Genomic DNA, 15,681 nt, shown 5'->3' on the forward strand with positions numbered 1-15,681 from the left:
GGGGGGTTCTATGGCTCACTGGTAGAGCCTTTGTTCTGCACAGAGAAGATTCAGTGGTGTCTCCTATTAGAAAGAATCCCAGGTCTGGGGGAAGATCTCTCTCTGTCCAAGTCCCTGAAATGTCCTTGGAAAAAGGAAAGGTCCCCTGTGCAAGCACCAGTCGTTTCCGACTCTGGGGTGACGTTGCTATCACTACGTTTTCACGGCAGACCTTTTTACAGGGTGATTTGCCATTGCCTTCCCCAGTCATCTACACTTTCCCCCCAGCAAACTGGGGACTCATTTGACCGACCTTGGAAGGATGGAAGGCTGAGTCAACCTGGAGCCGGCTACCTGAACCAGCTTGCGCTGGGATCGAACTCAGGTCGTGAACAGAGCTTAGGACTGCAGTGCTGCATCTTTAACACTCTGCACCATGGGGTAGGCAATAAATACCAGAAGAAGAAGAAGACTGCAGATTTATACCCCGCTCTTCTCTCTGAATCAGAGACTCAGAGCGGATCACAATCTCCTATATCTTCTCCCCCCACAGCAGACACCCTGTGAGATGGATGGGGCTGAGAGAGCTCTCACAGCAGTTGCCCTTTCAAGGGCAGTTCTGCGAGAGCTATGGCTGATCCAAGGCCATGCTAGCAGGTGCAAGTGGAGGAGTGGGGAATCAAACCCGGTTCTCCCAGATAAGAGTCCGCACACTTAACCACTACACCAAACTGGCTCTCCGTGCTTCGAGGTGCTTCGAAGTACTGTTAAAGTGTGCTTAAAACAGTAGCTCTCACTGTCTATGCTTGTAGCCGCCGCCACCTCCTCTGGCAGTGAATTTCATGTGTTAATCACCCTTAGTGGAAAGTAGTCTGGAATGTTTTGTTGAGGGAGAAAGGGAATGCCCTGTTCCTGAGCCAGATATTGTCCAGCACTTTTTGTGGGAATCCCAGCAAACAGGAAGGAGTGGTATTCATGCAGAAAAGGGCAACTAGAATGATCAAAGGTTTGGAACACTTTCCCTGTGAAGAAAGGTTGAAACGCTTGGGGCTCTTGAGCTTGGAGAAACGTCGACTGCGGGGTGACATGAGAGAGGTTTACAAGATTATGCCTGGGATGGAGAAAGTAGAGAAAGAAGTACTTTTCTCTCTTTCTCACAATACAAGAACTCGTGGGCATTCAATGAAAAAAGGAAGTCCTTCTTCACCCAAAGGGTGATTAACATGTGGAATTCACTGCCACAGGAGGTGGTGGCGGCCACAAGTATAGCCACCTTCAAGAGGGGTTTAGATAAAAATATGGAGCACAGGTCTATCAGTGCTATTAGCCACAGTTTGTGTGTATATATAAAATTTTTTGCCACTGTGTGACACAGAGTGTTGGACTGGATGGGCCTGATCCAACATGGCTTCTCTTATGTTCTTAAATTGCTGAGCAGTCAGGTTAAAACGGATAAAAGGAAGTCCTTCTTCACCCAAAGGGTGATTAACATGTGGAATTCACTGCCACAGGAGGTGGTGGCAGCTGCAAGCATAGCCAGCTTCAAGAGGGGATTGGATAAAAATATGGAGTGAATTCCACATGTTAATCACCCTTTGGGTGAAGAAGGACTTCCTTATATCCTAACCCCGCTGCACAGCAATTTCATAAAGAGCCCACGAGTTCTCAAATTGTGAGAAAGGGAGAAAAGTCCTTCTTCCTCTACCTTCTCCATCCCAGGCATAATCTTTTAAACCTCTGTCTATAAGGGAGGTCTGTGCAGGGCAGCCTCCCTCCAAGAGCCACCTCTGAGATGATCTCACAATTGGGGCGGAATGCGTGGACTTGCAAAAGCTCCATAAGGCCTCCCAGTTAGACTCAGCGGACATGGCCTGGCTTGGCAAGTCAAGATGCCTGTCGTAAAGGTGAGTTTGCTGGCCCTGCTCAGGTCTCCAGAGGCAGGCTGAGAACAACACAGGTTTGAATCGCCGTGCAGACATAGCAGGCTGCCTTCACAGGTGCACAGAGATGACCTTTCCCACTGAGACATAGCTAGGTCTCTGAGTATCCACGTCCACATGGAGAAGCAGGCAGCTTCCGAACGCCAGTGCTTGGACACAGCCTTGGGGACGGCCTCAGCCTCTCTGCTCTGCTGTTGGTCCTCCAGAACAGGGGTGTCCAACCCCTGAGCCATGGATGGGTACCAGTCCATGCCCTGTTAGCAACTGGGCCGTGAGTTGTAGAATTATTTCATTATATATTACAATGTAGTAATAAGAGGAAGAATTGGATTTATATCCTGCCCTCCACTCTGAATTTCTGAGTCTGAGAGTGGCTCACAATCTCCTTTCCCTTCCTCCCCCACAACAGACACCCTGTTAGGTGGGTGGGGCTGAGAGGGCTCTCACAGAAGCTGCCCTTTCAAGGACAGAGGCTCAGAGCGGCCTACAATCTCCCTCCCCCGCAACAGACACCCTGTGAGGTGGGTGGGGCTGAGAAGGCTGTCACAGAAGCTGCCCTTTCAAGGACAGAGTCTCAGAGCGGCTCACAATCTCCTTTCCCTTCCTCCCCCGCAACAGACACCCTGTGAGGTGGGTGGGGCTGAGAAGGCTGTCACAGAAGCTGCCCTTTCAAGGACAGAGTCTCAGAGCAGCTCACAATCTCCTTTCCCTTCCTCCCCCACAACAGACACCCTGTGAGGTGGGTGGGGCTGAGAGGGCTCTCCCAGAAGCTGCCCTTTCAAGGACAGAGTCTCAGAGCGGCTCACAATCTCCTTTCCCCTCCTCCCCCACAACAGACACCCTGTGAGGGGGGTGGGGCAGAGAGAAGAAGCTGCCCTTTCAAGGACAACTGCGAGAGCTATGGCTGACCCAAGGCGATTCTGGCAGCTGCAAGTGGAGGAGGGGGGAATCAAGCCTGATTCTCCCAGATGAGAGTCTGCACACTTAACCACTGCACCAAACTAATAGAAATAAAGTGCACAACTGTATTATCCTGAAACCATCCTCCCCGAGCTGTGGAAAAATTGTCTTCCACAAAACCAGTCCCTAGTGCCAAAAAGGTTGGAGACCACTGCTCCAGAGGATCTGGTTGACCATTGTGTGACACAGGATGCTGGACTAGATGGACCCTCATTGGTCTGGTCCAGCAGGCCTCTTGTTATGTTTTTAAGAACGCCTCAGCCTCTGTGCCCTGCTCTTGACCTTTCAGAGGAACTAGGTGGGCATTGTCTTATGACAGGATGCTGGTTTAGATGGACTCCAGGCCTAATCCAGCAGGGTTCATCTTAGGTTCCTCTCAGGGAAGGCCTGGGCCTCTCTGTCTTCTGCTTGGCTGGCCTCTGGGTGAGACAGGATGCTCTACTAGATGGTCTGATCCAGCGGGATTGTTCTCTTGTTCTTCTCAGGGGGAGGCCTCGGCCTCTCTGCCCTGTTGTTGGCCCTAGAGGAACTGGTTGGCCACTGTGTGAGACAGGAGGCTGGACTAGATGGACCCTCCCTGGTCTGATCCAGCAGGGCTCTTCTGATCTTCTTCTCAGGGGAAGGCCTCGGCCTCTATGTCCTCTTGTTGGTCCTCCAGAGGAACTGGTTGGCCACTGTGTGAGACAGGAAGCTAGACTAGATGGACTCACCTTGGTCTGATCCAGCAGGGCTCTTCTGATGTTCTTCTCAGGGGAAGGCCTTGGCCTCTGTGCCCTGTTGTTGGCCCTCCAGAGGAACTGGCTGGCCACTGTGTGAGACAGGAGGCTGGAATAGATGAACCCTCCCTGGTCTGACCCAGCAGGGCTCTCCTGATGTTCTTCTCAGAGGAAGGCCTCGGCCTCTCTGCCCTGTTGTTGGCCCTCCAGAGGAACTGGTTGGCCCCTGTGTGAGACAGGAGGCTGGACTAGATGGACCCTCCCTGGTCTGATCCAGCAGGCCTCTTCTGATGTTCTCATCAGGGGAAGGCCTTCGCATCTCTGCCCTGTTGTTGGCGTTGCAGAGGAACTGATTGACCACTGTGTGAGACAGGAGGCTGGAATAGATGAACCCTCCCTGGTCTGACCCAGCAGGGCTCTTCTGATGTTCTTCTCAGGGGAAGGCCATGGCCTCTCTGCCCTGTTGTTGGCGTTGCAGAGGAACTGGTTGGCTACTGTGTGAGACAGGAGGCTGGACTAGATGGACCCTCCCTGGTCTGACTCCACAGGGCTCTTCTGATGCTCTTCTCAGGGAAAGGCCTCGGCCTCTCTGCCCTGTTGTTCGCTCTCCGGAGGAACTGGTCGGCCGCTGTGTGAGACAGGAGGCTGGACTAGATGGACCCTCCCTGGTCTGACCCAGCAGGGCTCTTCTGGTGTTCTTCTCAGGGGAAGGCCTCAGCTTCTATGTCCTGTTGTTGGTCCTCCAGAGGAACTGGTTGGCCACTGTGTGAGACAGGAAGCTAGACTAGATGGACCCTCCCTGGTCTGATCCAGCAGGCCTCTTCTGATGTTCTTCTCAGGGGAAAGCCTCGGCCTCTCTGCCCTGTTGTTGGCCCTCCAGAGGAACTGGCTGGCCCCTGTGTGAGACAGGAGGCTGGACTAGATGGACCCTCACTGGTCTGCCCCGACAGGGTTCTTCTGGTATTCTTCTCAGGGGGAGGCCTCGGCCTCTGCCCTGTTGTTGGCCCTCCTGAGGAACTCCTTGGCTGCTTTGTGAGACAGGAGGGTGGACTAGATGGACCCTCCCTGGTCTGATCCAGCAGGGCTCTTCTGAGGTTCTTCTCAGGGGAAGGCCTCATCCTCTCTGCCCTGTTGTTGGCCCTCCAGGGGAACTGGTTGGCCCCTGTGTGAGACAGGAGGCTGGACTAGATGGACCCTCACTGGTCTGCCCCGACAGGGTTCTTCTGGTATTCTTCTCAGGGGGAGGCCTCGGCCTCTGCCCTGTTGTTGGCCCTCCTGAGGAACTGCTTGGCTGCTTTGTGAGACAGGAGGGTGGACTAGATGGACCCTCCCTGGTCTGATCCATCAGGGCTCTTCTGATGTTCTTCTCAGGGAAAGGCCTCAGCCTCGGTTTCTCTGCCCTGTTGTTGGCCCTCCAGAGGAACTGCTTGGCTACTGTGTGAGACAGGAGGCTGGACTAGATGGACCCTCAATGGTCTGACCCAGCAGGACTCTTCTGATCTTCTTCTCAGGGGAAGGCCTTGGCCTCTGTGCCCTGTTGTTGGCCCTTCGGAGGGACTGGCTGGCCACTGTGTGAGACAGGAGGTTGGACTAGATGGACCCTCAATGGTCTGACCCAGCAGGGCTCTTCTGATCTTCTCAGGGCCTCTGTGCCCTGTTGTTGGCCCTTCAGAGGAACTGGCTGGCCACTATGTGAGACAGGAGGTTGGACTAGATGGACTCTCACTGGTCTGACCCAGCAGGGCTCTTCTGAGGTTCTCCTCAGGGGAAGGCCTCGGCCTCTCTGCCCTGTTGTTGGCCCTCCAGAGGAACTGGTTTGCGTTGTGTGAGACAGGAGGCTGGACTAGATGGACCCTCACTGGTGGCTCTGTATGTCAGAGAGGATATATTTTCCAGTAAGACTGAGGTCAGAGAATTAGATTCCCTTTTATAAATGCTTTGGGTTGAAATGGGAGTTTGTTATCGCCCACCAAATCAAAAGAGAGAGGACGATTATAATATGATGGAAGGCTTAAAGATAGCGGCTAAACATCAAAGCTGTGTCATAATACGTGATTTTAACTACCCGCAGATTGATTGGGTCAATATGTGTTCTGGTTGAGAGAAAGAGATTGAGTTTCTTGATGCTCTCAATGACTGTGCTATATATTGGCCACTGTGTGACACAGAGTGTTGGACTGGATGGGCCATTGGCCTGATCTAACATGGCTTCTCTTATGTTCTTATGCCTTGAGTCAGCCAGAGCTCTCTTATCTGGGAGAACCGGGTTGGATTCCCCACTCCTCCACTTGAACCTGTTGGAATAGTCTTGGGTCAGCCAGAGCTCTCTTATCTGGGAGAACCAGGTTTGATTCCCCACTCCTCCACTTGCACCTGCTGGAATGGCCTTGGGTCAGCCAGAGCTCTCTTGTCTGGGAGAACCAGGTTTGATTCCCCACTCCTCCACTTGCACCTGCTGGAATGGCCTTGGGTCAGCTAGAGCTCTCGTATCTGGGAGAACCGGGTTTGATTCCTGACTCCTCCACTTGCAGCTGCTGGAATGGCCCTGGGTCAGCCAGAGCTCTCTTATCTGGGAGAACCGGATTTGATTCCCCACTCCTCCACTTGCAGCTGCTGGAATGGCCTTGGGTCAGCCAGAGCTCTCTTATCTGGGAGAACCGGGTTGGATTCCCCACTCCTCCACTTGCAGCTGCTGGAGTGGTCGTGGGTCAGCCAGAGCTCTCTTATCTGAGCGAACCGGGTTTGATTCCCCACTCCTCCACTTGCAGCTGCTGGAATGGCCTTGGGTTAGCCATAGCTCTTGCAGGAGTTGTCTTTGAAAGGGCTAGTTTGGTGTCATGGTTAAGTGCACGGACTCTTATCTGGGAGAACCCACTCCTCCCCTTACAGCTGCTGGAATGGCCTGGGGTCAGCCATAGCTCTAGCAGGAGTTGTCCTTGAAAGGGCAGCTTCTGGGAGAGCTCTCTCAGCCCCCCCTGCCTCACAGTGTGTCTGTTGTGGGGGCAGAACATACAGATGATTGTCAGCCACTCTGAGTCTCTGAATCAGAGTATAGGATGGGGTATAAATCTCCAGTCTTCTTCCACTTGCAGCTGCTGGAATGTCCTTGGGCTAGCCATAGCTATCAAAGGAGTTGTCCTTGAAAGGGCAGCTTCTGGGAGAGCTCTCTCAGCCCCACCCACCTCACAGGAGAAGATATAGGAGATTGTAAGCCGCTCTGAGTCTCTGAGATTCAGAGTATAGGGCAGGATATAAATCCTATATCTTCTCCTGCTATGTGAAAAATGCTTGCATGAATAATTCAGAGTGTGCCATTGGGTGACTGTGTGTGTGTGTTATTCATTTTAAAGTGTTTTTGAAGAAACCATTCGGCACCCTTGCCTGTACCTTGAGTACAAATTAGCCGTTAGATTGTGTTCCAGGAATTAAGAGGAGGCAGCCGATCAGCTGCAGTTGAATATTCCAGGGAGCCAAGAAAAGGTGCTTTGCAGACAGCAGTTGACATATTAAAATTTTGTTCTGGCCTCATCGGTTAGTGCAGGAAGGGCTGGGGACAGAGGGACAGGACAGTGCTTCTCCAATGCCCACTCCCTCCCCCCCCCCCCAAAGTAGGAGGAATTCACCTGCTAAACTCAGCTGACTTCTGGAATAGCTGCTTTTGTTTTTACTTTGCTTTGATCTTAACATTTTTCTTTGCATTCTTCCGTCCAGAAGAAGAGCTCTTTGGCAAATTGGTCACATACCTAAAAGCCAAATGTCGTTCCATGTTTAAAATTCACAATTATCTTTAAAGTTAATTTGCTTTGGTTCAGAAATCTGTATTTCTGAACTAGATTGGTGATTTGTGTGGCCGTATCGTGTGTGACATAAAATGTAATGCCAGATAGTGGAGATGTAAACTTTATAAAGGATGCAGACAAATGCTATTAAAGGTATTATATTTTTACTTAAATGCAAACATGCTTAATACCCTTGCAAAAGGTGGGGGAATAGTGGGATTTGGCAATGCAGTTTTATAAATAAAACATCAAAAAACAGAAGAGAAGCCCTGTTGGATCAGGCCAATGGCCCATCCAGTCCAACACTCTGTGTCACATAAGAACATAAGAGAAGCCCTGTTGGATCAGGCCAGTGGCCCCTCCAGTCCAACACTCTGTGTCACATAAGAACATAAGAGAAGCCCTGTTGGATCAGGCCAATGGCCCCTCCAGTCCAACACTCTGTGTCACATAAGAACAGAAGAGATGCCCTGTTGGATCAGGCCAGTGGCCCCTCCAGTCCAACACTCTGTGTCACTTAAGAACAGAAGAGAAGCCCTGTTGGATCAGGCCAATGGCCCATCCAGTCCAACACTCTGTGTCACACAGTGGCCACAAAAACCCCCAAATGCCATCAGGTGGTTCACAAGTGGGGCTAGAAACCCTTCCACTTTGCCCCCCAAGCACCAAAAATACAGAGTATCACTGCCCAAGACAGTTCCAGCAATATGCTGTGGCTAACAGCCACTGATGGACCTCTGCTCCATATTTTTATCCAATCCCCTCGTGAAGCTGGCTATGCTTGTAGCCGCCACCACCTCCTGTGGCAGTGAATTCCACATGTTAATCACCCTTTGGGTGAAGAAGTACCCCCTTTTATCCGTTCTAACCCGACTGCTCAGCAATTTCGTTGAATGCGCACGAGTTCTTGTATTGTGAGAAACGGAGAAAAGGACTTCTTTCACTACTTTCTCCATCCCACACATAATCTTGTAAACCTCCATCATGTCACCTCGCAGTCGACGTTTCTCCAAGCTAAAGAGCCCCAAGCGTTTTAACTTTTCTTCATAGGGAAAGTATTCCAAACCTTTAATCATTCTAGTTGCCCTTTTCTGCACTTTTTCCAATGCTATAATATTCTTTTTGAGGTGCGGTGACGGGAATTGTACACAGTATTCCAAATGAGCATCAAGAAAAAGCACAAGGATCACAGCAGAAACTCAAAATATAAAATGCTCTGAGCCCGAGAAAACAAAGAAATAGTATTGCAAGCTTCTCCTCTCCCTCGGGTCTTCTCAGATTGGCAATGGCTCTCCAGTACAATATCCCCCATTGGCTGTGGGTTCCCAAGTTAGAATACTCATTAGGCGCCCGTTCTCCGGTCAATTGAGCAGAGACAAGCTGTCTCAAAGCATCAACCCTTTATTTGCAACGACACAACTCCATGAAGTGTGAGCTTCAGCTGGCTATAGGAATGTTAAAAGAGCAGAGAAAAAGTTTCAAGGAAAACATGGAATGGATTTTCCATTAAGGCCTCTGCGCCGTATCTCAGCACAGAGACCTTTATGGAAAATTCACTCCATGTTTTCCTTGCAGCTTTGTTTCACACTGCAGCCAGACAAGACAAGAAGAGCAGGGAACTTCGGCAGCCTCTGAGCTTCAAAGTTTGTGGGGGGGAGAGAAGACCCTGGCGGGCCGGATTAAAACTCTGGGTGGGCTGAACATTTTACACCCCGATTTAGAGGTATCCCTGAACTGCTTTGGTTCAGCAGGTTGGCTTGGTCTTCACCTGGCTCTCTCGTAGACTTCTCTTACAGCTGGTTGTTCTTCTTTTCTGTAGGCGGACTTATCCCACCTGGCTCCGGAAGACAGATGGAGGTGAGTGACGCGTTGGCCAGCCTATGAGATTTGGGGGTGGGTGGCAGGTTAATTTTCTACCTTATTTACATGTACTTCGTTTACCCCTTGCCCTTCTCCCCTGTGTGGTTGTCCAGTCCCTGGCAGTTCAGCTATAAACGCCAGACAGTAGGTTAAGATGACTTTATTGAAATACTGACTTCCATAGAGCAAAACTGGTTTAGGCGGGCAATCGCCCTACACTTATACCCTTCCCATAAGCCGTTACACGTTCAAATAAAGTGGTGCTAAGCATGCTTCCCCTTGCAGGTGCATACATAATCGTCAGTAGATAGCTCATGACCTTGGCTATCTCTGAGTCCAGGCAGAAATATTCTTAACGTAGTTACAAAGAAGAAGATATTGGATTTATATCCCGCCCTCCACTCCGAAGAGTCTCAGAGCGACTCACAATCTCCTTTCCCTTCCTCCCCCACAACAGACACCCTGTGAGGCAGATGCAGATATTGGATTTATATCCCGCCCTCCACTCCGAAGAGTCTCAGAGCGGCTCACAAGCTCCTTTCCCTTCCTCCCCTTACAACAGACACCCTGTGAGGTAGATGAAGATATTGGATTTATATCCCGCCCTCCACTCCGAAGAGTCTCAGAGCGGCTCACAATCTCCTTTCCCTTCCTCCCCCACAACAGACACCCTGTGAGGTAGATGAAGATATTGGATTTATATCCCGCCCTCCACTCCGAAGAGTCTCAGAGCGGCTCACAATCTCCTTTCCCTTCCTCCCCCACAACAGACACCCTGTGAGGCAGATGAAGATATTGGATTTATATCCCGCCCTCCACTCCGAGGAGTCTCAGAGCGGCTCACAATCTCCTTTCCCTTCCTCCCCCACAACAGACACCCTGTGAGGCAGATGAAGATACTGGATTTATATCCCGCCCTCCACTCCGAAGAGTCTCAGAGCGGCTCACAATCTCCTTTCCCTTCCTCCCCCACAACAGACACCCTGTGAGGCAGATGAAGATATTGGATTTATATCCCGCCCTCCACTCCGAAGAATCTCAGAGCGGCTCACAACCTCCTTTCCTTCCTCCCCCACAACAGACACCCTGTGAGGTAGATGAAGATATTGGATTTATATCCCGCCCTCCACTCCGAAGAGTCTCAGAGCGGCTTACAATCTCCTTTCCCTTCCTCCCCCACAACAGACACCCTGTGAGGTAGATGAAGATATTGGATTTATATCCCGCCCTCCACTCCGAAGAGTCTCAGAGCGGCTCACAATCTCCTTTACCTTCCTCCCCCACAACAGACACCCTGTGAGGTGGGTGGGGCTGAGAGGGCTCTCACAGCAACTGCCCTTTCAAGGATAACCTCTGCCAGAGCTCTGGCTGACCCAAGGCCATTCCAGCAGGTGCAAGTGGAGGAGTGGGGAATCAAACCCAGTTCTCCCAGATAAGAGTCTGCACACTTAACCACTACACCAAACTGGCTACTTAACCACTACACCAAAGAGATAGCAGCGTAGCAACATCAAAAATAATTGCAAATTAGAGAAATAGCTGAAAACTCACGGCAAGAGGCCTTCTTGACATGCTGTCCCCCCCCCAAAAAACCCCTCAACCCCCCAGCTTGTCTGGATAGCATTGATGGAAAGCCTTGATGAGCTTGGAGGCGTGCATGTCGCTTTCGTGGACCCACTCAGCCTCGCTGATAGGCCTTCTTGACAGTGGGGTTTACAAGGCAGCTTACATAATTCCCCTCTCTTCCATTTTATCTTCAGAACAACCCTGTGGGGTAGGTTAGGCTGAGAGTATGACTGGCTGCATGTCAGCCAACCAGCTGGGGATTCTAGTCCAGCATTTCAGCTCCTGCATTACAGCTTGATTCTCGCATCTTGCATCTCTGAGAGAATCTGGGGCTGTTTCAGAGCACCTTTGTCTGGAAAGTAAGAACATCTTAGAGAAGCTGTGTTAGATCAGGCCAGTGGCCCCTCCATCCCAACACTCTTTGTCACACAGTGCCCAAAACCCTATCAAGAGGTCCAGTACCAGGGCCAGAACTCCAGAAGCCCTCCCACTGTTGCCCTTTGGGCACCAAGAAAACAGAGCACTACTGCCCCAGACTTAAGAACATCAGAGAAGCCATGTTAGATCAGGCCAGTGGCCCATCCAGTCCAATATTCTGAGTCAGGAAGACAAGGAAAAACCCCTCCAAGTTCCCTGAGCCAACCTGACCTAGAGGAAAATTCTTTCTGCAAGGGTGATGTTATAATGTAGCCAACCTTGCAAGAGCTTACAAAAGAGAGCCTTGTAAGCTCTTGGAGACCAGTGTGGTGTAGTGGTTAAGTGTGCGGACTCTTATCTGGGAGAACTGGGTTTGATTCCCCACTCTTCCACTTGCACCTGCTGGAATGGCCTTGGATCAGCCAGAGCTCTCTTATCTGGGAGAACCGGGTTTGATTCCCCACTCCTCCACTTGCAGCTGCTGGAATGGCCTTGGGTCAGCCAGAGCTCTCTTATCTGGGAGAACCGGGTTTGATTCCCCACTCTTCCACTTGCAGCTGCTGGAATGGCTTTGGGTTAGCCATAGCTCTGGCAGAGGTCGTCTTTGAAAGGGCAGCTGCTGTGAGAGCTCTCTCAGCCCCACCCACCTCACAGGGTGTCTGTCGTGGGGGGAGAAGATAAAGGAGATTGTGAGCCACTCTGAGTCTGGTTCAGAGAGAAGGGCAGGGTATAAATCTGCAATTCTTCTCCTCCACTTGCAGCTGCTGGAAGGGCCTTGGGTCAGCCATAGCTCTGGCAGAGGTTGTCCTTGAAAGGGCAACTGCTGTAAGAGCCCTCTCAGCCCCACCCACCTCACAGGGTGTCCGTTGTGGGGGGAGGAAGATAAAGGAGATTGTGAGCCGCTCTGAGACTCTGTCCTTGAAAGGGCAGCGGGTTGCTGTGAGAGCCCCACCCACCTCACAGGGTGTCTGTTGTGGGGGAGGAAGGTAAGGGAGATTGTGAGCCGCTCTGAGTCTCTGATTCAGAGAGAAGGGCGGGGTATAAATCTGCAGTCTTCTTCTTGTTCTTCTTCACACAGTGGTCAAAAGCCCAGAGGAAGGCAAAAAACCCCTCCCAAGTTCCCTGAGCCAACCTGACCTGGAGGAAAATTCCTTCCTGACCCCAAACAGGCGGTTGGCATTACTGTGGGCATATAAGGAAGAGTCACAAGAGCCATGCCCTGGGTCATCGCTTCCCGCAGCCAGCGGTGGTGGGGAAAGAATATTCTCTGGGTATTCGGAGAGAGAAGCGGCTTTGACCCTAATCTTATTGTGTTGCTTATTGAACGTCCTATCCTGACAATGATATTGACTCACCCTCTGTAATCCACCTGGACTCTGAGCGAGAAAGATGGAAGCAAAGCAAAGCAAAGCAAAGCAAATTTTATTTTTATATCCCGCCCTCCCCCACCAGAAGGCGGGCTCAGGGCGGCTCACAGACATGACAAGCATGATTCGGTTAAAATAGACAGCAATGGTTTAAATAATACAATTACATGAATTAATAAAGTTTAAAAATATAAAAATAAGAGAATAGGAGATTAAAAGATATAAAAATATAAAGTAGGTAGAAATAGGTGCTATATTTCTGTCGGTCATAGTTTACATATTGTCATACATCAGTTCCAATTTCAACATAAAGTGGCTAAAATTACGATAGTTAGTCAGTTTGGTCAGGTCCTGTTCCAAATGAGAGCTGAAAAAGATGGGTTTTGCAAGCCCTGCGGAACTGATTCAGATCCCGCAGGGCTCGCACCATCTCTGGGAGTTGGTTCCACCAACGAGGGGCCATTAGTGAAAAGGCTTGCTCCCGGGTTATCTTAAGTCTGGCCTCTTTTGGCCCAGGGATTTGTAGAAGGTTTTGGGAGCTGGATCTTAGTGCTCTCTGGGGAATATATGGGGAGAGGCGGTCCCGTAGGTAGGCAGGTCCTCGGCCATATAGGGCTTTAAAGGTGATAACCAGCACCTTATAGCGAACACGGTAGACAACCGGCAGCCAATGCAGATCCCGCAGCACAGGCTGCACGTGTTCCCATCTAGGTAGTCCCGCTAGCAGCCTGGCCGCCGCATTCTGCACTACCTGGAGTCTCCGCGTTCGACACAAGGGCAGCCCCATGTAGAGGGCATTGCAGTAGTCTAATCTTGAGGTGACCGTTGCGTGGATCACAGTTGCTAGGTCGTCGCGTTCCAAGAAGGGAGCCAACTGCCTCGCCCTTTTAAGATGAAAGAAGGCGGATCTTGCGGTGGCGGCTATCTGGGCCTCCATTGATAGCGAGGATTCCAGTAGCACCCCCAAGCTCTTGACCCTGCGCACTGGTATCAGTGGCGCACCGTCAAAAGCCGGCAGAATGATCTCCCCTTCCGGTCCGTCCCGGCCCACGCAAAGGACCTCAGTCTTCGTTGGATTCAGCTTGGAAGTAACCAGGGGTGGAATTCTATCAGGAGCTCCGTTGCATATGAGGCCACACAGCCCTGATGTAGCCAATCCTCCCAAGAGCTTACGAAAAAAGAGCCTTGTAAGCTCTTGGAGGATTGGCTACATCAGAACTTGTGTGGCCTAATATGCAACGGAGCTCCTGCTAGAATCCCACCCCTGGATGTAACTATAGAAATAAGAACCGGGTGAAACGATTTGTGCCTCTTGTTCTCCTGTTCGGTGGTGCCTTCTTCGAACCGTGAACCGCCGTGCAGACGGAGCTGTTCACCCAAGCGCTAAGCGCCGCCCACACATTTCCAGCCTCATTGCAGTTAAAAGGTCTCAAGAAAGGATGCAGCCGTGGTGTTGCATTCCGGGCAGCTCCAAGCGGCCAGTTCCCAGTTAGAAGGCAGGCAACGGTTTCCGGCAATGGCGTCAGGCTGACCTGCCCCCTTCTCCTCCTTCCAGGGTCGAGCACGCACGGATGCACGCTAAGCACCGGGGACATGAGGCCATGCACGCGGAGATGGTCCTCATACTAATCGCCACGCTGGTCGTCGCCCAGCTCCTCCTGGTGCAGTGGAAACAGAGGCATCCGCGCTCCTACAATGTAAGCTTGCCTGTTAGGTACCCGTTGACTGTACCCTCCTCGGAGGCTGCTCTGCAGAGGGTCGCAACACAAAGCTGCAATGCGTACCGGAGGCCAGGCCAGGGCAGCTCCCTCTCTCTGAGCCCTCCTTTGGCCTTTGAACTGGAACAAAGGGTGCTCTCCTCCAGCTCAGCCCTTGCCATCCGTCACCCAGTTGGGAGCAAGGATGGGCACGAACCGGAGAAATGCGGTTCGTGTTGGTTCACGGTTCACGACCGAACCACAAACCGATGCGAGAGGCTCATTCCCAAACGGAACCAGTTTGTGGTCCCGCATGCCATGTCTAAAGGGCACACGGTCTCTTTTAAATGGGGCTCTCTAAAAGCGTAGAAAACAGTGGAGCGGCGGGAAGCAGTCTGCTCACTGCTGCCCAGCTGTTTCGGCTGCTTTTGAAGGGAATGGAAGACAAGGGATTAAAACAGGGGTGTCGAACATGCAGTTCGGGAGCCAAATCAGGCCCCTGGAGGGCTCCTATCAGGCCCCCAAGCAATTGGCTGTCATCTGCTTCCTTTTCCCTATATCTTGCTTCCTTCTGCATCACAGCTTGCTTTGCAAGGCTTGCTCAATTGCAAAGGAGCTACACATCAAAACCTCTATTTTCTCCATTGGCTGAGGCTCCTCCCTTGGGAAGGAAGGGGGGGAGGAATAGCTTGTTTTGCCAGGCTCTTTCAATTGCACAGCAGAGCTACTGAGCCAAGGCTCTCTTCCTTCTATTGGCTGAAGCTCCCCCCCCCCCAGTCCCCTGGGGAAGGAAGGAAGAAGTCACAGCTTCCTTTGCTCAGTTTCCTGGATCCCATGGAAGAAATAGAATCCTAGAGTTGGATGGGACCTCTAGGGTCATCTAGTCTAACCCCCTGCACAAATTCACAGGATCTTCATCGCTGTCAGATGGCCATCTAGCCTCTGTTTAAAAACCTCCAAGGAAGGAGAGCCCACCACCTCCTGAGGAGGAAGTCAGTTCCACTGAGGAACTGCTCTAACGGTCAGGAAGTTCTTCCTCATGTTGAGCCGGAAACTCTTTTGATTTAATTTCAACCCATTGGTTCTGGTCCTACCTTCTGGGGCCACAGAAAACAATTCCACCCCATCCTCTATAGGACAGCCCTTCAAGGACTTGAAGATGGTGATCCTATCACCTCTCAGCTGCCTCCTCTCCAGGCTAAACATCCCCAGCTCCTTCAACCTTTCCTCATTGGACTTGGTCTCCAGACCAAAACAATTTCACACCATCGTCTATAGGACAGCCCTTCAAGTACTTGAAGATGGTGATCCTATCACCTCTCAGCCGCCTCCTCTCCAGGCTAAACATCCCCAGCTCCTTCAAACTTTCCTCACAGGACTTGGTCTCCAGACCCCTCACC

At 51.3% G+C, this 15,681-nt stretch overlaps 1 protein-coding gene across 1 annotated transcript in view; it reads left to right on the forward strand.

The window, feature by feature from the left end:
- RNF121 (ring finger protein 121) overlaps positions 1–15,681 on the forward strand; it is a 52,334-nt gene that overhangs the window by 4,369 nt on the left and 32,284 nt on the right. Inside the window, exons 2-3 of the mRNA XM_060263770.1 lie at positions 9,194–9,231; positions 14,140–14,281. Coding sequence (XP_060119753.1) covers positions 9,194–9,231; positions 14,140–14,281 — 180 coding nt within the window. The remainder of the gene's footprint in view (positions 1–9,193; positions 9,232–14,139; positions 14,282–15,681) is intronic.

The sequence above is a fragment of the Heteronotia binoei genome, unplaced genomic scaffold (assembly GCF_032191835.1).
Source record: "Heteronotia binoei isolate CCM8104 ecotype False Entrance Well unplaced genomic scaffold, APGP_CSIRO_Hbin_v1 ptg000860l, whole genome shotgun sequence".
Taxonomy (NCBI): Eukaryota; Metazoa; Chordata; class Lepidosauria; order Squamata; family Gekkonidae; genus Heteronotia; species Heteronotia binoei.